We start from the raw sequence: 22,731 nt of genomic DNA on the forward strand, positions 1-22,731 counted from the left end.
GCATCAAGGAATTATTTTACTAAGTCCTTCAGATATACATAGATCTCCTGCAGCTATCTGATCTTGCCATTTACTTGCACCAGACACATATTTTGAAGTCAAGTCAGGAAAAGATGAAAGCTTATCTAGTGTTCTGGCTAAGGGACTGTGCTGAAAGAGAAAGGGCCTGGTTAGTGCTCACTTTCTGCTAGGAATTCATTGGGTAGCTGTAAGCAAGCTTTAGTCACTTATTATAAGTCTTACAATTAAATAATGATATGAAGATCCTTAAAGTTTTGTAAGTTCTGTAAAAAAGTTAAATAGCATAACATTTCTTAAATATGAAGTTATCATGTGGCAGGTGTTGAAAGAACCAATGAAAAAGTGCCATGTATGGCATATAAATTCACTGAGCAGCTGACAACCATCTTACTATGAGTCCATTCTACCTTGCAGGCAGACATGGCTTCTATATGGCCTTAAGTGCCTTATCCTGCCTAATTTTGGAAGCTGAGCAGGATTGGACATGGTTGAAATCTGAAGGGGTGACTTAAAATGTTGTGAATAACCCATTCAGTTTTGGCTATGGGTAGTACAGAAATGTAATAATAATAATGCAGGCAGCGTAATCCTTAACAGAAAAAGAAGAAAGCAAGACCATTTGTTCACCTGCTGCTGTACTAAAGGTAAATTGGGAGCTGCCAGCTGAAGTTGGAGCTAAATGTTTTTAACAGCAGCCACATCCTGCCTGTAACATCTAGAACAACTTGCACATGTCCTGGTTGCACAGTTCAAGACAAAGAGGCAGACTGGAGCAGTAAACCACAATGTCATGTCAACAGGACAGGGGTAAGCTGCATCAGCTGTTGAACAGGATAAGTACTTATTATTTTCAAAAGTCATGCATCTTTAGTTTACTGTTCTGTTTCCACTCAAGGTAATCCTTAAGAAGGCTTAAACTATTGTACTTTAGGCCAAAGTAATACCTTAAAAACACAGATGTATGTTTCTCTTGCAATGTCCAAAATGTCCATTAACATTATAAACCACACTGTAATTATTGTGCAATGCACTGAGGTAATATTATTCTGTCATATAAAAATATATAGAAGCAATCAAAACCTGACTATCTTTGTTGTAATAATAATGGAATGAGGATACATGCCCACCTTAAAACGAGGCCTACAAATTTGTCTTCTCAATAAAACTGAAAACTCAATACATAAGATCAGAGGGAGAGGTATTTATAATATGGGAGCAGCATATTATAAACATCTGAATAAACTTAGAATTGCAACATGTAACAACAACCACAACAAAACTGTGTGAGAATGCAAATCCATAAAGCTGGACAAATTCAGTTGCAAAATAAAATCTAAAATAATAATCTAGTACCTAAAACCATAATTTTAATGGCCTTAAATATAGTATATTACATGCATTACTTCTGGAAAATAGCTAGCAGGGCTACTCGCCTGCATTGGTTCTTCTGCACTGATGGGGACCAACAACTTCTGTATTAGGGCTTTTGTGACTGTAAACATAACAACAAGTGGAAGCAGTTGTTTCTAGATGAAATCAAGAGAGTTCCCTTCTGTCAGATTCATTGACTTGCCCCATTCTGGAAATGAGTTTGGGGTTAGCTTTACAGCCACAGAAGCCTCTGCATGAGCAGTGGGTCCAGTGCAGGACAGTAGCACCAGAGGACCACTTACAGTGTATAAAGCAGGATTTTGAGGGAGAAAGCAGCAAGCATAAAACTTTCTATACATAGTTGGCATTTAGCGGAGTACTGACATTAAGAGATAAGCCCAGTGACACTAAGAAAAATAGATTCGAGGACCATTTTATATCCTTATAGAAATATTTCATTATTATATTTATACCCCACCTTTCTTCCTCTTGCAAGGAACCCACAGTCACTTACAAGGCTCCCTTCATTTCTTCCACACAACACCTATGAAGTATCTGTGATTAGTAAAAAGTTACCAGTAAGTGTCATGGCTGAGTGGGGACTAGAACCCAGATCTTCCAAGTTTCCATTTCAATGCTCTGACTGACAGACCACACCGCCTCTCAATGCAAAGCAAACTTTCTGAGGAAAACACTGCCAATACCCATGCACTGGGAGTTATTTCCCAAACACACAGAGACTTTAGATTATAGGTGAGAAGTCCTTATGTAATTAAAGTAGAATCTTATTTTTCTATTTGTAATCTGCCCAGAGAACATTAGCTATTGGGATAATTAAACAAGAAAGGAAGGAAGGAAGGAAGGACGGAAGGAGGAAGGTTTATTTTGATTTCTGGAATTGTAAAAACCAAACTGTTTATAAACCTTATTTTACTGTATATTTTATATATTATAGTTGTATTTCAATATGCTGTTACACTCTGATTGTAAGACATCTTTAGATCCGCTGCAACAAAGATGGTGATAGAAATGTTTTAATTAATTATTTTTTAAAAATTGAATAAATGTAGAACCACTGCAAGTATAACACCTTCTGAACAGTAATCACAGCTACAGTGATCAAGAGTACACCAAACTTCATTAATTAGCTTTTAGGAGGTTCTGGTAGTCAGAGATAATGGGATATCATGGTTAAAAGATATAAGGCAATTAGAGCAGAAGGAAGGAATCACAGAATCATACAATCTGCTTTCAATTTCTAAACCACAGTGGACATTACATCAGTAATTCTTCACACTGTTTATTCTACAGTGACATCGTGATTTAAAACAAAAACAAAATCTCTAAATCTAAAATAAAGTGAGGCAGAGAATGTTTGCATCCTTACTTGGTTTTATAAGTTGCTCCTCCTGGACAGTTCTTGCATCATCAGAATCAGAGAGCTCCTTTATGAAATTTGAAGGGAACATGCCAGTCTTTCCATTTAGAACTCCTTCCCACCAACCTTCTTCTACCTGTGCCAAGAGAAGAAACAAACATATTAATCTTCTCAAGTTTAAGCCTACATGTGACGACTGTTTAGAATAATTTCAGTTTCATTCACATATGTAAACCTCCCTGGGCTTTTGATTCATAACAACTGATGATCATATCCTTCTATCCTACCTGTGATTTAGTGCAATGACTCAGTTCCCTTTTAATTTGTGATCAAATTCAAGAGAAGCATTCTGCTCCCTAAGTTTATGCCTACATTTTGGATTGAATGAAATCAGAAGACTGAACCTCAATCCAGATGAGACAAAGGCACAAGCCTTCCAATATTGGGAGAAAAGCATAGCTCCTGGATGCTCCAACAGCACAGCACTCCTCTAAAAGAACAGGAGTGCAATTTGGCAGAGCTCCTGAATCCTGCATTGTTCCTGAAATTCCAAGTAAAAGTAGAGTCTGTATGTATTTTTGATAGTTTCTGTTAATCAGCTAGCTGCAACTCATCCTGTCTGACCTATATCTGTCATTCATATATTGCTAACCTGTCATTTTGATTACTGGGCTGTATTCACCATGGTGCTGCTGACAAAAGATAACCTGGAAATATCAGACAGTGGATACTTATTAAGAACACGTATCATAGGGAATGTATTATTCCTAATGTGCCATAGCAGAAGAACCTTCTTCCCAGGCTGAATTTCAGATCTAGTTATTACTATGAAAGCTCTAATGGTCCAGGCTGCTTTATAAAATCCTTTACCTAAGCATGTGATCAAAACTTTTGATCAGTTTTTTCAGAGTGCTGTGGTGCTTGTGTTATTGAAATTGTGTTTTGATAGTTTATTGTTTAATTATTGTTTTACTGATTTTGGTATTTGTATATAAATATTTTGATCCAGAATTTTCTCCCCAGTGATTTTATAAAATATTAAAAGGCTTGCAAAGCAGTGGCTGGGATTCCACAGATGGAATATTAGGCCTGGATCTGGGATTTTATGTTCAATTTCTGGCATTTAGACACCTGTTACTTTGGTTAAGTCACACATTCTAAGCTTCAGTTCTGCATATTTAAAATGACAACAATAGCCTACGTGGAGGATTGTTGTGAGAGAAAGCAGAGTGAAGCACTTTGCAAATTATAAGCATGATATCAAAAGACAGCGAATAAGAATTAATTCTATAGCAAATGCATCACAAAAGAACCTTCTGAATCTTGAATGCATTATAATTAGTTCATTTTCTATGAGAAACTGAAATGTTTTTGAGCCTGAATGCAAGTTTTGTCAAAGGTTCAACAGAACAAGTAAATATGGCTATGTCACTATGATCACAATAATGTTTGACTTTCTACTTTTACTCTACAAATTATACCACCATACTTGAATATGTTAAACTGAGCACATTGTACTAGAAAATAAATGCATCATGTAAAATGATTACACGCCTCCTATGCAAATCTATTCCCTATGGAATGGCAGTATCCTGCCAGGAAATGACATCTCCTAAATACTAAGTGCCCTTGGGTTATAATGTGACAGCAAGGAATGACTTGTTTTTTGTATCAGCTAAGGATAGCTTTGACATTTTAATAATGTCCATCCATCAGACATTGTCCATCCACAGAAAAGTGACAGAAGAGGACAGTTTCAGTATGTGAATTATCAGTCTCTAACATAGGTCTTTTTGCCTTGTTGCTGAGATAAATAGATAAACTGAAATCCTTTTTTTAGAAAAACTGTAGAAAATGAACAAAAATATTTTCGTTTGTATAGAACAAAAATATTTTTAACACACTGAATTTGAATATTTTCCATTTGATATGAATTTAAAAGAACACTGGAAATCCCTTAATTATTATTTATGTTTTGAATTATGATCAGTTATTTAAATTCTTAAATCGAAGAAATGTTGAAGCCAACTACTGAGCAATTATTTGTAAAATAATCAGGGTTTCATAGACCTGTTTTTACTTCTGGTTTAAAGATTAGAGTCCCCAGTTTGGATGGAAAACAAGTTAGAGGGAAAATTCACACACCCTCTAACTAAGCCAACCCTGAGAATAAACCACTACAATTTGGTTTTATTTATTTGTTTGTTTGTTTATTTATAGCCTGCCTTTTTCCTACAAAGGGCTCAAGGCAGCTTACATCATTCTCCTCCTCCATCTTATCCCCACAACAACCCTGTGAGGTAGGTTGGGCTGAGAGTCTGTGACTGGCAACTCTGCAGCTTCTCATGGCTTCTTTCCCTCCAGCATGGTGGCAGAACTCCTTATTTTCTTGGTTCTTACATCACCAATATCCTCATGGAGTCTCTACAACTCTTCCAGCAATTGATATATTGGAAAAGTTGGCTACTAAGGGAAAGTGCCCTCCCCTCATCAGATTGCCATGGAATTAATTTTTGGAGTTCTTATGAACACATTAATGTGTTCACAATTTTTTCAAAAGGCTGCTTCATCTACTCCTGAAAGTAAGTAAACCCACCCTTCTCCTGCATCTGAAGCCACTTTTTGCTTTCTACCCACTTCATATTTCCCCCAAGTTTCTGTTGTTAAGTACGAGATACAAGTTACAGAGCAGTGAGGTAAACTGGCAAACACAGACACATTTTAAGATGGAGCAGGGAAATAAGGTTATGTACATTCCAAAGCAAAAATTAAGGCAGGTTTATAAAGAGTTAAGGTTCGTGTCACATTACATTACCTTTATATCATGCCTTTTTCTCTTCAGAGGGGAACCCAAGCTGCTTTACACTGTCCCCCTCCATCTCCATTTTATCCTTGCAACTACCGTATGATGTAGTTTAGGGTGAGAGTCAGTGACTGGTCCAAAGTCACCCAGTGAGCTTCATGTTCAAGTGGGGACAAGAATTCAGATCTCCTGAGCCCCAGTCCAACACTCTAACTACTACACCTCACTGCAAATTTCAAGGCATAATGATAAAGCTGCCGGGGGGAATTATTTAAATTTCATGGCAGAGCAAGGATGCTAAAAATATCCAAATTTCCTAGCAGAGCAATAAACGTGAGAGCAACATTACCCAAATTGCATGGCAGAGCAGTGAAGCAGATAGTTGAGAATACTTAGTTTCATGGTGGAATAGTAAAGCTTAGGGGGAAATTGCACAGATTGTATAGTAGTGATTTCTTTTTGGTCTCTGTTCACTTAAGCAAGATTAAAGGCAAAAAATACCATTCTGCACCATATGCAGACTCATTCATTTTTCTCATTGTACAAGGCTATTTGCTTGATATTACATTATTTAACTCAGTTAAATAACCCATGACAAGTCATGGTATGTCACCGAAATCTGGTCACTGTGTCACAACTCTTAAAATACCTTCACTGACTTCCTGTGTCCAGGGAGGAAGTCATGACTTCCTGTTTGTCTTTATTTTCAAATCCTCCCATAGGTTTCCCATCCCATGTTAGTTTGCTCCCTTAGCTGCAGCATTCTTGGACTGTTATTTCTATTTTCTATTTATTGCAAGTCTCCTTAAATGAGCCCCTTGCGCCTTTACAGCTGAAACTTTCCCAGAAAATCCATGTAATGCCACCTGTCTCTTCCTCTAAATCCTTTCTTAAAGTCCACCTTTGTGTGAATCTTTTGGCTTCATCCCAAGTCCTCAATCCATCTTGAAATCAAGCCTAAATGTGTACTAACTGAACTGAAAACATATTTCTCTCCACTATCTTTCTCTGTAGTCTCTTGCTGAATTAATTGTATATTTTAAGTTTTTTAGAAAGAGATATTTTTATTTGCTACTATCTGGAATGCCATACATATTGACAATGTTTTATAAATTCTACTAATACATATAGATAAGACATGTGTTCACAACTATAATGAAATGCTCTGCAGGATATAAGGATGCAGATTATAATGCACTGCCAACTGTATACAAAACTGACTGAGATTTAGTACTCCCAAACTGAGCTAATCCTTCTGCCCGTTTGAGATGGTGCAATTAATTTAAGCCAGTAAAAGCTGACAAATGAAAATGCATTATTCATGATAGCAGCCTGTCTCCAGATACGCATAGAAAGTAAAATTCATCAATAAATAAAGCAATATCAGAAATTGTCAAGCATTGGAACGAAATGTCAAGCACTGGAAAAATGTCTGCCTTCAGATGAACAGAAGAAATAATGCAGATTATCAAGAAAAGTAATACTTGCTTTAATCTTTATGCTTCTGAGTCTTTATTTTTGCTCAATGAGAATTTCATTCAATTTACTGCTTTTTAAATAAAGCAGCCATAGCATTAGCTATATCTGTCTATGCATAGGTTACTGCTAGAAGCATTGTGGACTTTTATCCACAATACAGTCCAACCACCGTCTTCTTGAATATCAAGAACATGACAGGGGGGAAAATCAGTCTTACTTGTGCACTGGCTTACTCTATACTGGAGGGCAGACTAGTATCATGTGGCAGAGTTCCTGTTTTAAGAAGAAAAAATATACATATTGATTGACCTATGGTATACTGCATTTAAATGATCTTTGACAATGTATCTTAATTTGCACACCTCTGCCAGTTAGTCACTAGGGCTCAAGTACCTTTACATTAGCCCCAGAGTAAATATATTCAAGTAGTAAATGTAAGGGCTTGAGTCAGGCCTGGAAGTCATCCAAATTATCATGATAAGAGAGCCGACAAGATGCTGGATTCAGTCTGCTGCTGCAAATTCTACATGAGGAAGGGCCTGATAAACTCAAGAGAACCATATCCCCTGCCCCTGCCCACTTTATGTCTGCTCTGGTGCACAGTAAGTGTGGGAGTGAATTATGGTGAGTCAAATGTACATGTGTAGTTTCCATATCCATAACTAATCCACTCAGTTCACATTACATATAAACTGAAGCCTAACTCACATCATGAGAAAAGGGAAGGTTGATAGATTATTTGACATGTGCACAATTTTCCCATTGATCTGAGTGGCCTCTCTCACATGTGTTCAGGCAGTGAGAGGAGGAAAAGACTTTGCTGAACCCTGTTTGGCTCCCCTTTATGTCTGCACTGAACCTACAATGGATCGAATAGTGTTTTAAGGACAGAAGGACCATGAATCCTGCAAAGCTTGAGGGCACTACTTACTTCTCCCACAACCTCAATGATGTCTCCAACTTTTAATTCCAGTTCATCTTCATTCTGAGGCATGTAACTGAAAGCCACCTGACATCTTCTCCGCCGATTTCGCTCACCTAAGTAAAAATAACAATTATTAGGACATTTATGTTCCATGAAGCTATCTTAATTTTCTAAACACACATTTAGAGAAGAACAGATCATCACAATATATATTTTGAGTGGCTAAAGAACTTTAGTAAATGAATTTTAAAACCTCTGTGAAAGCAAACAGTTATGAAAAACATTTATACTATACTTTTCCACCTCAATGAAGCACTCATGGTGGTAAACATAAATAAAAGACAAATTGCCACATTAAAGACATAGAACAAACCTTTAATTTGTATTCTCGATTTTTCCATGTCATATTCTTTCTCCCGGCACCTCAATTTTAAACCAGTATTAATCTGTTACCTGCATCATGGACTACCAAAGCAATGTATGATGATGATTAGCTAACTGGTTGTCTATCATTAACAGCATTAAATGGAGCAATTTTTGCTAACAATACAAACATGCAGTTAAATTTAGTTTAATTAAGAATTTTCTAAAGAATCTTTTCTCAACTCCACTGTCTATTAGCTAGAATGGAAAATCAGTGTTTTATCTCTAGTACATGATGTTTCTAACTAGTTTTGCTGCTACTCCCTATAAAAAAAAGTATTTGCTAATACGAATTGTAGCTGCTTTAATCAGAAATGAATGTCACAGATTTCAGTAATGCTTGTAATGAGTTTTCACAAATTTCAGTAATTTTTTTTTCAGGATGCCCAGTATTACCTACAGTAGAAAAAACGAAGAGCTACATCTTCCTTTACTGTTGAATTGCAGCTTTTGATTTTCATTCCACAAATTGCATTTTGACATAAAAATAAATGCACAGGTCAATTATAAAGGGCTAAGAAGCAATGTTCTCTAAATCATTCTTCAGATTTTCTAAATTATGTGGAGATGGCAAGGAAAATCATTTTGACATTTTAGCAATAGTCTTAGTACTTTCCCAGGGTTCTTTTTAATTGAAAATAAATTATTCTCAAGAAAGATGAGTTAGTCTTTAACATATTTGCAGCAAGATTAATATTAACTAAGTTATGAGCTCTGAAGATGCCATTGATAGAAAAAGCCTGCTAGACTGTTGGATACAGTTATTAATTTCCTGAGCTCGTACTCAGTGGCTCTTGTTGCCAAGTCAATAATCAAGACTGTCAGATGGCACTGCTGATCACATGTGTGCACATGTCTTGCGGGCACATACAACACTGCCTTGGATATGCCATATGACACTGGAAATGGGTGTATTCTCCATATACCACATGATCCCACCTAGAACAGTAACACACAAGTGGAGGCCTACCTCTTAATACAGTTTTCTAATGCACAAATAACCTTTTTGCAGCCAAGAACAGCAAAATTAATATATCCAGGCAGTCTCCAGAGCTAGTCTAATTTAAATCCCATTTGTTTCAATGGGTCTAATTGAAGTAGGCCTGGCACCAGATACAACCCATTTGGCTTTATTATTTAAATCGCTAACATACAGCAGAAAAATTAAGTAAATCTAAAATATCTCTGATAGTCTTCATTCTGACCCAATATATTCCTTTCAAAACTCAAGAGTATTGGCAGCCTACTGAACGTTTGCCACCTGAAAGAGAAAACTCCTGCAACTTGACAGATATATCACTGATTTTATAAATGTTAATCCCTTAATCTAAAATCATTTAACCAATCCACTGTGGTTTCAGCTCAAACTCTCAGCGTTCCCAGGGCTTTTGTTGCGGGGATAAAACAAAGAAGAAACCCTTGTAAGCCACCTTGGGTTTCTTGCAAGAGGGATAAAGGAGGGCTATACATACACTATAGTATTATAAGAATAAGAAGACTGCATTAATTTTTATTCAGCCTTTGCTAGAATAAGACATTCTCTGTACTTTACTAAACTAAGATGTTTTTAGTTTCTTTCTTATCCTGTATGAGCGAGCAAATTTCTCCTCAGCTAGAAGCTTGTAGGTCACACACATGCAGACTCTAATTGCCATCCAATCCATGACATTCCTGAAGGAGTGCTCAGAATCAAACTGCAGTGGCACAGGTCAGCTCAGCATGTCCATTTACACAGCTATGCATCCTGAAGACAAACCCACCAGGAAGACGCCTCAATTGCACTTATCCTGTTAAAAGATTTATTATTACTTCTTGCCTACAATGGAGCAATTACTATAATCAAAAGTAACCCTGCCATACAAAAGGGGCATTTTATATACTACTTAGTAATTTGATGGTTAGCCCAACCTTTCGTACTGTGTAGCAAGCCACAAGCCTTGGGAACAAAATGGTAAGTCCAGGAATGAAAAATACTGGACTGCAGAGGTTAGGAATTAGGCCAGTATTAGCCTGTCATTCTTGCATGGTTCTTCAGTAAACTTCTGGGCTACAGAAAATACCAGCCCTCTGCAATATTGTAAGAGTAGAAATTGATCATTTCTCCGCAATATAAATGGCGTGTATAGGAGGGTCCTTGATCTGGTCCACCATGGCAGTGGAAGGCAAGGGGATAAAGTCCACTCCTAGCCATGGCCATATTCCATGCGTTGGACTCCCATTCCAGGCTGAGTTCCCTGAGTTTATTCTAATGTACAGAAGCAAAAACAACTATATTTTTGAAGTAATTCCTAGTCTGACTCCCCTGGTGTGGTGACTCATTTTGTAAACTGTTGTGAATGGTTTGTTCAGAGAGCTTTGGCTATTGGACAAAATATAACTGTAAAACATAAATAATATGCTAGAGGAATGTATGGCTAAAGATGACTCTTCTGTGGTCCAACCTTTGAGAACAAAGGTAGGCCTAATGCAGAAGAGGTCACAGTATAAATTCTGCCTTTACATGTATCATTCATGCTACCTCACTCCATATGAAGACAAATGCTTTCTCTGAGTTCCATGATATATTTTCTTTGTTACAGACAACAACAACAACGTAGATACATGTTTCATCCTCTCACAATGATAACAAGAAAAGAAATGTGTTTATTTGGAACTAAGAAGTGGGAGCAACAGAACATATCTAATTTCTAATATGAACAGTAGAAGACATTTTATAGACTAATTTTATTAGTCCTGTTATTTATTTTTATTTTAAAATGCTATACTATATATTTATACTTTGTATAAATGTAAAATGTTTGTAAATTTGTAAAATGTTGTATTTTGGCAAACAATACTTAGCACTTTTCTAGTATCCTAAAATATACAAGAAAAATCAAAACATATTTAAGGAAAACTTTTCAAGATATGCAGTCTAATTCTATTCTTTCGTGCTATGCCAGTAGTCTCCTTGGAAACTAGATTTGTCACTAAAAACTGCATGCAGCTAGAAGAGTTTGAATAGCTACCAACAAGAGTTTTAAAAAACTCAAAAAACAGAACAAAGTTAAAGAGTATATAATGAAAACAGTTCTTTCATGGGCATGACAAATTTAATGAGTATTTAATGAAATATTTTATTCCTAGTAGATGTTCCTAAACATTTACACTTTCTTTCTCTGTTTTAGTTAGGAATGTAAATTTAATGAATAGATCAATCGATTCATTAGTGTGGGGCAGTTTCAGTTGGTGGAGTTTTAGTTAGGTCTTCTTTGAGAGAATGAAAAAGGAATATATTTAAAATGTGGCCTTTTTTATTTTACAGAAAACCTTCAATTATATATTTCATATCTCTACAGAAATTAATAGTCATATAAGGAACGAGGAATACCCCTTTGTAATTCCCCATTTTGCATTCTAAAGAAACTATAAAAAGCTCCCATTGTTCTTCCACGAACTCCTCCTCGTTTCAGATACATATCCCATGTAATTTTATTCAGTCCTGCAAGCCCCAGAACTAACTATACCATTTCCTCAGGCGAGGGTGCTCTTTGCTTTTCCAACATTCCTTTTTCTTGCTGCTCATGTCAGACAGAAAAGTAGTACCTCCTCATTTCTTGGCTGAATTTCTTTCAATTCTATTTATAAACAAACCCTAAGATCATCAGGGAGGTTACCTTCAAAAATTTGAAATCATTGAACATATCTAGGTTTAACAATATGTAAATGTGTTTGTTTGACTAATTAAGCTGCTTGAAGAACAATACCTGTGGAGGAATAAGTCTGATTGTATACATGCATTTTTCTGGGGAAGTCTGACAGCAGGGTCTTTCTTTCAAAAGAAAACAAAATCCCAGCTGGTGGTCAAACTTAGATGGTCATGACTGTGCCTCCACAGGAATCATGCCAGAAGCAATCCCACAGAGACGTCTGTTACACAAGCATTAGGCTCAGCTACTGTTTACATTATTAAACTTTCTAATATTCTGCCGGGAACTCTTGGAACTAGTTAAGGAAAGAGGAGTTTGCCTGCTCCATCATCTTTCTCCCAATCTTCGTTGATCTGTACAAAATCTAGGTCTTTCCCCCTTAAGGTGAGACATTTTCCCCCGGTCACTTTTGGAATCTTAATGTCTGGGTCTTCTCTCTAAATGGATGACATTAGGTGATGACCATACTAAAAGGGAGAAGACTCTGGCCAGGGCAGTACAGAACTGGAACTGGTGAGGAGGCTTGGGGACTGGTAGGGAAAAGACCTGCTGCCACTGCTGCTGCGACAGTCTTCTCCCCACCCTACCTTCCAGCTTTCACAGTCCATCAGGGATGAGTGCCTGCACCTGGCCTGGCAAGCCCAGCAGCTCTCCTCAGCATAAAAGCAGTGGCCCAGCACTGGTGAGCTGCCCCAGCAGAGCTATCTCCATAGGAGATGGTGGGGGGCCCAATTAGCTGGGTAGAGGACGATATGGTGCTGCAAGGAGGACTGGCCAGGTAACGGAAACACAGCCCAGACAGCTAAGATAAGAGCTGTGTTTCAGTCCTCCTTCCATCTGTGAGCTTGATGGTTGCCATGTCAGCTGGCCTTCGGGTCTCTAGATACTGCTTCTAAATCCCTGATCAGTGCAAAATAAAGTCTCCCTCATCCATGATGTAGCCATGGATAAGCCAGCCATTCAATGATTAGTATAACTGAAACCTGGGTGGGTGAGCAGAGCAGAGTTAGTTTCTCCCAGTTGTGCCCACCTGGGTACCCATCAGGGTAGACATGAGGGCCAGGAAGGAGGAATTGCTTTGGTCTATAGGAATTCCATTTCCCTCTCCAGGAACCAATTCCATCTGATGACTAGTCTGTGTTGGGTAAGTGGGACAGACTGGAGATTCTGGTTGTGTACTGCCAACCCTGTAAATCATCAGTCGCCCTCCATGAGCTGATAGAGGTGGTCTTGGATGTGATGTTGGGGACCTCCAAGTTGCTGGTCCTAGCAGACTTCAATATTCATTCTACGTTAGCCTATCAGGATTTCATACAGCCATGACAACCGTGGGACTGTCCAAGCCTGTCACTGGCCCAATGCATGTGATGGGGCATACTCATCACATGCATTAGTCTTTTTGGCTGAATTTGGGGATGGTGCTCTGAGTATGAGGGACTCTGATTTAGTCCCTTTGTCAAATCACCACCTTATGAGATTTAGACTTATGGCAGCTTTTCCTCTTTGCAGGGGTTGGGGACTCATTAAGATGGCCTGCTCCTCGGAGTCTAATGGATCCAGATGGTTTCCAGAGGGTTCCAGGGGGTTTCCTGGCTGCCATGGGTAGCATTTCTGTCAAAGCCTGGTCACTCTATGGAATACCAAAATGACCCAGGCAGTTGACATGACCACTCCTAAGTGCTCTCTTTGTTGTAGAGCTCATCTAGTTCTGAGGTGCTGAGAGTGATTAAACTACTTAAGAGATGTCTGGAGTGCAGATGTAAGAAAACTCCCAGTGAAGGCAACAGAAACCTGGCATGTATTTGCAATAAGTTATATTTTGAGGCAGTGAGGGCAGCAAATACCCCACTGCCTCTCTTCAATCTTCTCTGTGCTGCTCAGCAGAACTTTTCAAAGTTGTCCAGGGCTTAGTACACTCTGGGACCAGGGACATCTTTTGTTCAGTGTAACCTAGTTGCTGGGCACTTACAAGAAAAAACCTGTTGCATCTGCTGGAACATGGACTCCAGAGTTACAGCAGTTGAATCAGTGGAGTGATCCAGACCACAATCTGGTCCAGTTCTATTGTATGAGTTTCAGTCAGTGAAGCTCAAGGATGTGAACAAGGTGCTTGGACAGGTTTGTGCAACCACCTCTGCAATGGATACTTGCCCATCCTGGCGAAAATCCAGCAAGGTATGGATAAATGGCTGGGCCAGAAAGGACATCAATGCCTCTTTGTTAGAGGGAGTGGTCCCATGCTGCCTTAAAGAGGTGGAAGAGAGATCAAGAAACCCTTCCTTGACTTGGAAAATTACAGGCTGGGAGCAAATATTCCTTTCCTAGGCAAATTTCTAGAGAGGGTGGTTGCCAATCAAATCCAGATACTCTTGGATGAAACTGATTATCTGGATCCATTTCAATTGGGGTTCAGACCTGGTTTTGGCAAGAAAACAGTCACCCTGCAGGATGACCTGTGCTACGAGTGAAACATGGGGAGTGTAATCCTGTTGATACCTCTTAGTGGCTTTTGATGTCATTGACCACGGTATCCTTCTGGAGTGGCTGGCAGAGATGGGAATGGGGGTCGCTGCATTACAGTAGTTCCTCTTCTATTTGTAGGGCTGTCTCCAGAAGGTGGTGCTTGATGAATATTGTTCAGCCCCACAGATTATCCATGGTGTTCCTCAGAGGTCTGTTCTGTCCTCCATGCTATTTGACATGTACATGAAACCACTAAGTGGGGTTAACTGCAGTTCTGGACTGCATTGCCAACAGTATCCTAATGACACGCAGGTGAGGCTGTGGATGTGCTAACCAGTTGCTAGCTATGATAATGGACTGAAACTGAAACTCAGTCCAGACAAGACTGAGATGCTGTTGGTGGGTGATTCCTTTGACAAGATGGGGGCTGTACAACCCCTTTTAGATGGGGTCACACTCCCCCTGAAGGAGCAGGTTTGTAGCCTGGGGGGTCCTCCTTGATCCATCTTCGTTATTTGAGGCTCACGTAACATTGGCGGCTTGAAGTTCTTTCTACCAGCTTTGGCTGGTGACCCAGCTGAGTCCCTGCTTGGACAGTATAGCCTGACTTCAGTAATCTATGCTCTGGTAATCCCTATATTAGAGTACTGTAATTTGCTCTGTGTGGGGCTTGAAGGCAGTTCAGAAGCTGCAACTGGTATAGAATGCATCATCCAGATTAATAACTGGGATCTGAAGGTCTGAACATATAAGACCCGTTCTAGCCCACTTCATTGGCTGCTTGTATGTTTCTCATGCTAATTCAAGGTGCTGGTCTTAACCTATAAAGTCCTACATGGCTTGGCAAAACAGTACCTGGTGGAGTGCTTCTCCTTACCCCAGTCTACCTAGATAATATGGTCAGCCTTTGCAGCCTTCCTCTGGGTACCCACCCTTTTAGAGACTTGGAGAATGGCAAGTAGGGAGGAGGCATTTTCAGTGGTGACCCTCCATCTTTGGAACAAACTCCCTACAGTGGCCCACCAGGTGCCAAATTTGCCATTTCTCAGAGCCAGGTTAAGACAGCCCTCTTTGCAGAGGCATTTATAGACCTCCCACATCATTTAGTGGCCTGACACAATTAATCAGATGCCTTTCTTTTACTCTTAACCAGGTCTTTTTAATTGTCTTTTAATATTCTTTTAAATTATTTTTTAATTCTTGTGTTTTTACCTATCGTATTCTATTTGTATTCTATTTTGTTGTAAACTGCACAGAGAGCTTCAGCTAGTGGTGGTATAGAAATGAAATAAATATTTTAAAAAAAACAACAGATAGTATATGTCCTGCTATTGTGGCATCTAGAGAGGAATTTTTGCAGTGTAAATTAACCTAATTCAATCCTATTCCAATATTATGTTACACATAAGGCTCTGTCTTTCCTTGTGTCTTAAGGCAGATGGAAACAAGGCTTCTTGTACACAGTGGATGTCATGCCTCCATTTCCTGATATAAATACAACTGGCTTAGTACTGCCTTCAGAGCGTGAGATTGGGTACTGACCTTTGACCCCATTTCATCTCTTTGATTCTAGGAATGAAACAACAATCTTTGTCTCTTGATTTATTATCCTGCAATCTAGTCTGGTCTCTGATTGCCAAGCTTGACTTCTTTTTTCTTGTTGTACATGATCATTTCAACTATAGTATTTTTGATTATGCTTTTGTTATCTTCCAATTACACTGTCATGTATTCTTCACGCTACACTGCAAGTTAATTTGGTATGCAGGTGTAAGGGAAAGTGCAGTCTGGCCTGCAGATGCTTCACAATGTGCAGCAAAAGCATATAGAAAAATGCATTAAATGCTGCAACTGCTGGCTTCATTTTCACACTTTTTGGGATATGACTCCATAATCATTAATTTTGGATTTCATTGTTACAGCAATAAAATGAACAGACGGTGCTATCTTCACATTTTTTCCTCTCATGCTTTCCATCTAAGAGCTCTGCTCAGTTTTGCCTCAAAACTAAAGTTGGGTAAGGCAGTCAAAGTAGACTTATCTTTTTGCTTCTCAATTAAACTGAGACTAAGGTTATAATGTAAAATCTTTTAAAGATTATTTTGTGTATACATTGACACTTTCCTCCAACTAGAAACAATTTCATAAGTAATATTCAGCACAAATCTAGGAAACTACACTTGGTAGGGGAACAAGAACAGAGTCTGTTTGAAGAAGAAAGAAAAAAATCTCCATGCCCGACCATGAATGAGCTTGAAAACTCAAGATGTTTATTGTATCAGAAAGTACAGGTGTTCTTCCTGACTGCAAGTGTATGCAAAACACAGCAATGCTTCTGGAAGTTTTCCTAGCAAGAGCAAAAATTTGATAGAACCACCACATTAAAATTTGTGATTGGTATTACTGGGTGTTAACATGTTTACTGTTATCTCTGGTCAAATATCCCTACTTGCTCTGAAAAAAATCCAAAAGAACTGATCAAGGGTGAATGAATAAGATTCAGAACTAGTGCCATCTGAGAGTGAATATAATCAGGACTAATATCTGAGTATAGCAGGAAAAGTGATTTCCAATACTGGGAATAATAGGCAAGGGTTAGACAGGCAAGTAATGGCATCTAGTGTAAATAACCAGAGCGTGCCTTCTAAAGTTTCAGTCCACATTTTGCTTTTTGGTTGAAGCTCATCACTCTCTTTCCCTTCTCTACTTTTTGGCCTATGTCCAGTAACTCCATCAGTACTTTGAAAGTAAGCCAGTTCTTTCCTTGATTATGTCATTCTTCCAGTGAGATTTATTCTGGCTGGGAAATGTCAGGCACAGTATGCCTTTGATGGGTGTTCTTTCTTGTCTTCTTTTTTGCCTATGCCCATGCATTTTAATTGAACAAGAACAACGTAACTGATTTTCATATACCTTATAGCTCCTTCATTTAGTGCCTTTGTGCACCGTCTCAGATGTACAGCTCACTCAAGTCCAGTGCAGTGGAAAGTTTTTTCTTTGCATAAATGTATGGTTTTTAAGTCCATCCAACTTTTAAACAATTCCTGCCTCACTGTTTCTTTCTTTGTCTCCTCCTCATCCTTCTGAGATTGCGTATGCCTGAGTCAGAAGGATGAGCAGAAGGGCACAACTGTACTCATATCCTGCTTTTTAGCTTTCACAGAGATCTGGCTGGCCACTGTAGGAATACAGTGCTGGACTAGAGAGAGCTTTCTCATCTGGAGCAGTGGTCCATCTAGTCCAGCATTCTCTTCACACAGTGACCAACCAGCTACCCAGAGGGCCCCATGAGCAGGATGCGAGTACAACAGCATCCTCCTGACCAGGGGTCTCAAACTCGCGGATGAGCGGGGCACGGGGGAGGGGCCCTGCGGCCTTCAAAGCGCCGGCGGCGCCTGGGCTGGCCTCCGGGAGCGACGCAGGATGAGCGGCCCACCACCACCGTGGTGGTGGAATACTTAATGCGGCCCAGCCTCACCCAGACTCTACTTCCAGCGGCCCCCAGGTAAGTTGTGTTTGAGACCCCTGCTCCTGACCAAGGTCCCCAACAACTGGTATACGCAGGCATGCCGCCCCTGCCATTGGAAGTTGCATAGATCCATCAGGACTCTCAGCCATCGATTATTTTCTCTTCCATGAATTTGTCTAATCCTTTTCAAAGCTAACCACCTTGTGTAAGTGAACTCCACAGTTCAACCATGTGCTGGCTGAAGCAGAACCTCCCCATATCTGTCTTGTTCTTGGATGTATGTCAGGGAAGGATTTTCAGCCTGAATTAGTACACAGCTATTCTTCTGTGTAGCCACCAGAGCCAGAATTCAACAGAGACAACTGAAGAAATAGTGTAAGGAACCTCGACATCCCTTTTTCTTAAATGGGAAAATCATAATGGTGGGTACATAACCAAAGATTGCTTGCCAGGATGAAAATTTATCAAGCACGCGTAAATAATTTCCAGATGGTACATTTTCTACACAAGTGAAATAGGATTATGCAATTCAATAAAGATGATACCTAATTAAAAGCACTGATACAATGATCCTGTATATTTATGTTATCTTAAGGCTGTCAGTTTTGATAGAAATTCAGAGCTGTATAAAAACACCTTTCCTTCTTTATGAAATTAGACCTTGATATAAGTTTTTGGATTATATAGTAAAGAAAGCTATACAGAAATGTATATAATTTACATTTAAACGATTTCTTGTTTTGAAAAGCAGCTGTGGATAAACAAAAGCAACCAGTTACCATACAGTAGAATTGTGCTGTCTCGAAAAGAGATAAATGAATTTCTCCACAATAAAATCTACATAAATAATCTATTGGCTCAATCATACTCCAATTGCTATTCTAGTTTTTATCTACGTGTCAAATAACCACCTATGCTTAATGTATTACAGCATAACAAAGCTATTATTAATCATCCTGACAGTGACTGACAGACCCACACAAATGTCTAGCATAAATCTTGTCTAAATCTTCCCTAAGTATGAAATTGAGAAAGTAATTAATAGTGGTTCTTGGAGAACCAGTATAAAAACTGCAGTTGTTAGTGTCCTTACAGCTTGTCATGGAAACTTTAGAGGACATCCAAGTCAGGAAGACAGATAAGAACATTATCAGCTCTCTCAAACAAGTACAGCAACAGGAAACACCAGACTCCACCAAGATACAACTGCAGCCAATGCCACCTACTGATTAAACCAAGGGACACAACTTTGTTGGCACTATACACATTTGGGATGCTTGGAATTTTAAGAAAGTACTAGATTTCCCTAGTCACTCTTCCCCATGCCCAGGTTGCTCCTTTCCATGCCAGAGAAAGAGCGAGCACCCCATCTTCTCCCATTCATATTTTCTTTCTTCAAATTGTTTAGGATCCAATCAAATAACATGACTCTTGAACTTGCCTTACATACATTGTCACACTGGTGTCTGGAGACTACAAAGTAAAAAACTAGAACTGCCACTTGCCGGTGCAGATTCGCAAGATTTTTTTTTAAATCACCTGACACAAAGGTGGGTCCAGAGCTGATCTATAAAAGGCTTATGGTGGCCTTTTCTAACTTGGTACCCACCAGGTGCTTTAAACTACAACTCCCATTATTCCTAACCACTGGCTATGCAGACCTGCAGTCCAAAATACCTGGCGGGTTCCAGGCTGGAGAAAACTACCCTAAGTATTTACTATTTTTATTTTTATTTTATTTTTCGATTTATATCCTGCCTTTTTCCTACAAAGGGCTCAAGGCAGCTTACATCATTCTCCTCCTCCTCCATCTTATCCCCACAACAACCCTGTGAGGTGGGTTGGGCTGAGAGTCTGTGACTGGCCCAAAGTCACCCAGTTGGCTCCATGACCGAGCGGGGACTTGAACCCAGATCGCCTGAGTCCCAGTCCCATGCTCCAAACCACACTGCACCACACTGGCTATTGGATAACTCATTTATTGGAATCCTTCTCCTTCTCTTTTGTTTAGAGATTTAAGGCAGGGGGAGAGTCCTGTCTCCCAGACCTGTCTGCTCCTACACATCCCTAGGCTATAATGCAGCTGTGGGTCTCAGCCTGCAACTCTTCAGCCTCAAAAGCTGCTACTGGTTGAATGGTGTGTAAGTGTATTTGGCTGCAGTTCTCCCCTCCCATCCTTCCTAGTTGGTTCTTTTCATTCACTCGTTCTCCCTGTGGTCTCAACACTGCCTTTCTTGCTTCAGACATTTCACAGAAGTGTCTCACAAAAACCTCCTACTCAGAACCTCATATGCTAAGTTTCAGAGCCAAAAAGGATTGTGTCATCAGGATCCTGTAAGTGATTACACTTCTATAAACTGAAAGTACTACAGGACTGCTCTATTATTATTAATGATACAGAGCTAATACTTGTAAGAATCCTGACCACCAAGTACTGGCATGGGAAACTGTATAAACACTGAGAAAGCATCTTGAGCTTTTTTGCCTTGGACCCAATTCCATTTTAGCTATGCTTCTGAGAAAGAGGTAGGATGGATGGAAGTCTGCCTGCTGATGCATTAGTGAGTGCACACCACTTTGTGTAACAAAGTTCACAGTATTCAGATTTAGTTAAAATGTTCTTTGTGAGATATAATTGACACTCCTGAGATAAAGTTTACTCAGAATTAAATCCCATGATTGCAGGTAGGGTGGGGGATGATATGCAGTAATATGAAAGAATAGGTTTAAATTGTCTCTTCACTGTAGTGAGTTGGAGCTAAAAATTCTACCCAACTGTTACTGTATTTTATCTTGTTCCCTATCCAGTAATGTTTGTTTGTTCTTCACATAAGCTTGTTATTTGGGCCTCTAGAAACTTTGTGGTTTCTGCCTGCTTTAAAAGTGAGGAACTTAGCAAAATGGAAGACTGAAACTGCAGCTACAAACTATAATCCCATGCAAGATATTCTGAAGTAAAACGTAATGAGCACCAAAACCAACATTACTTTAAATCCATATTTAGAGTTATGTCTTTAAAAAATCTTTCTGCAGAATAGGCACAGGCCAAATTGAATCTGTGCTTGGTCACCTACTCTATCATAAACATTAAAAAGATGTAGCTGCTAGATACATTTTAAAATAATATCTGTTTTAGTCTTGACAAGTTCCTAGACCCACCTCTGAACCCATACTGCTTGCTCACATATAATTTGCATTTTGTTTAACATAATGTAATGTGCAGTAAGTCAGAAGAGAACTACAGCTTCCATTTGCAATCTGCACTCTTCACTGTGAATGGCAGGAAGTAAATCTTGGTAAAACATTGTTTATAATAATTCAGCATAAAGGCTGAGTTCACATGTCAGGACAAGCAACTGTGTGCTTACCACAGTTCAATGTGCCTGACAGATGATCAGGCTCATGCTGCTAAGTCTTCTCTCTCCCACCTTTTCCTTCCCTCTCAGACCTCCAGGTGGTATCTAAGGAAATACTGCAGGGAGAAATGAGGCCCCTCTCCAAGAGTCACAATCATGAATGCAGCTTACCACAGCTGCAAAGCAATCTTGACAGCTATGTCATAAAGTGAAGCAGAACAAATGAGTGAGTTGATCAGGCATTTTTGTCTCTTGTTCCAGAGGAGACTGTGGGAGCAAAAACTGGGGTGCTTTATTCAAGCTCAAGCAAAGGGTAGGGGAAATCAGCCAAGCAGCACTGCAGAAAGGAGTGGCGCTGTTCAGCTGATTTCCCTGCTGTCCCCCTGTGTTTGCACCTGAAGGAAGCCTTTCTTGCACATAAATGGGAGGTGCAAGAATCAGCTGACAGTGCTGCTTAGTTGAATCCCAGCTGGCAAGAGAGGCATCTCCAAGCCAGCACCCACTCAAGCTTCTTTCTTGCAAGGGACGGAGACAAGGGGAAAGCAATGTTTGTTTTCCTTGCTTCCCCCCGCTTGGGGGAGAGATGTCCGCAGTTCAGCACCCTGCCCCCCGAGCACCTTCCTTGCAAGTGGCTGCAATGAGGGGAAGGCAGTGTCACTAGCTGATTCTTACCCTTCTGCTCACATGCGTGCAGAGAGTCAACGGGAGACCCAGCTAGACAGGACCACCCCTTTCTGTAGTGCAGCCCGGATGACTGCCCGCCCCACAGAAGAGCTTTAGAGTAGGAGGTGGGCAGAATGGGGATGCCTCTGACAGTTGCATGAAACAGCAGCTATCAGTGACACTCTTGGACTAATCACTTGGCAGGAGACGCAATGGCCGTTCTTGCTGAATAGGAATCTGGTTCTGGTCCTTGTACCATAAGGGATCAAGACATCATGGTACAAAGAAATAATAGAAAAACAGACCTTTGTGTCTGTTCATGGTTTCTAAAGACCAAGCCTACAATGCTGGCATTCCACAATGAGATTGAGATGACATGACGAACTAATGATAGTTTAAAAAAAAAACACTGTGACTTGTTGTGTGAACTGGAGTAAGAATGGATATGCAGAATTCAAAACAGGCTACCCAATTAGTTGCATGTGGATATTATTATCAAGTTAAATCAAGGAATTCAAAATGAATTTGGCAATTCTATTGAGATTATGTTGAAGGGCATTTAAAAAAAGAAGTTGCCAAGATCTAAAATATTCCCCAATGGCTCAAAAACACCCAGTAAAAGGTTGGACTTCTGCTTCTTGAGGACTGGTTCTGTATGCCACTCAGGTGTTGAAACAGAAATATTTCATAA

The 22,731-nt window shown here is 39.5% G+C and overlaps 1 protein-coding gene across 7 annotated transcripts in view; it reads right to left on the reverse strand.

The window, feature by feature from the left end:
• SH3KBP1 (SH3 domain containing kinase binding protein 1) overlaps nucleotides 1–22,731 on the reverse strand; it is a 158,806-nt gene that overhangs the window by 67,194 nt on the left and 68,881 nt on the right. For all 7 annotated transcript variants that reach the window (XM_044441660.1, XM_044441659.1, XM_044441657.1 and 4 more), the window contains 2 exons: nucleotides 7,984–8,090; nucleotides 2,780–2,906 (listed from right to left, as the gene is read on the reverse strand). In XM_044441660.1, the coding sequence (XP_044297595.1) occupies nucleotides 2,780–2,906; nucleotides 7,984–8,090 (234 nt within the window). The remainder of the gene's footprint in view (nucleotides 1–2,779; nucleotides 2,907–7,983; nucleotides 8,091–22,731) is intronic.

This window comes from Varanus komodoensis, unplaced genomic scaffold (genome assembly GCF_004798865.1).
Source record: "Varanus komodoensis strain SLA01 unplaced genomic scaffold, ASM479886v1 scaffold4, whole genome shotgun sequence".
Taxonomy (NCBI): domain Eukaryota; kingdom Metazoa; phylum Chordata; class Lepidosauria; order Squamata; family Varanidae; genus Varanus; species Varanus komodoensis.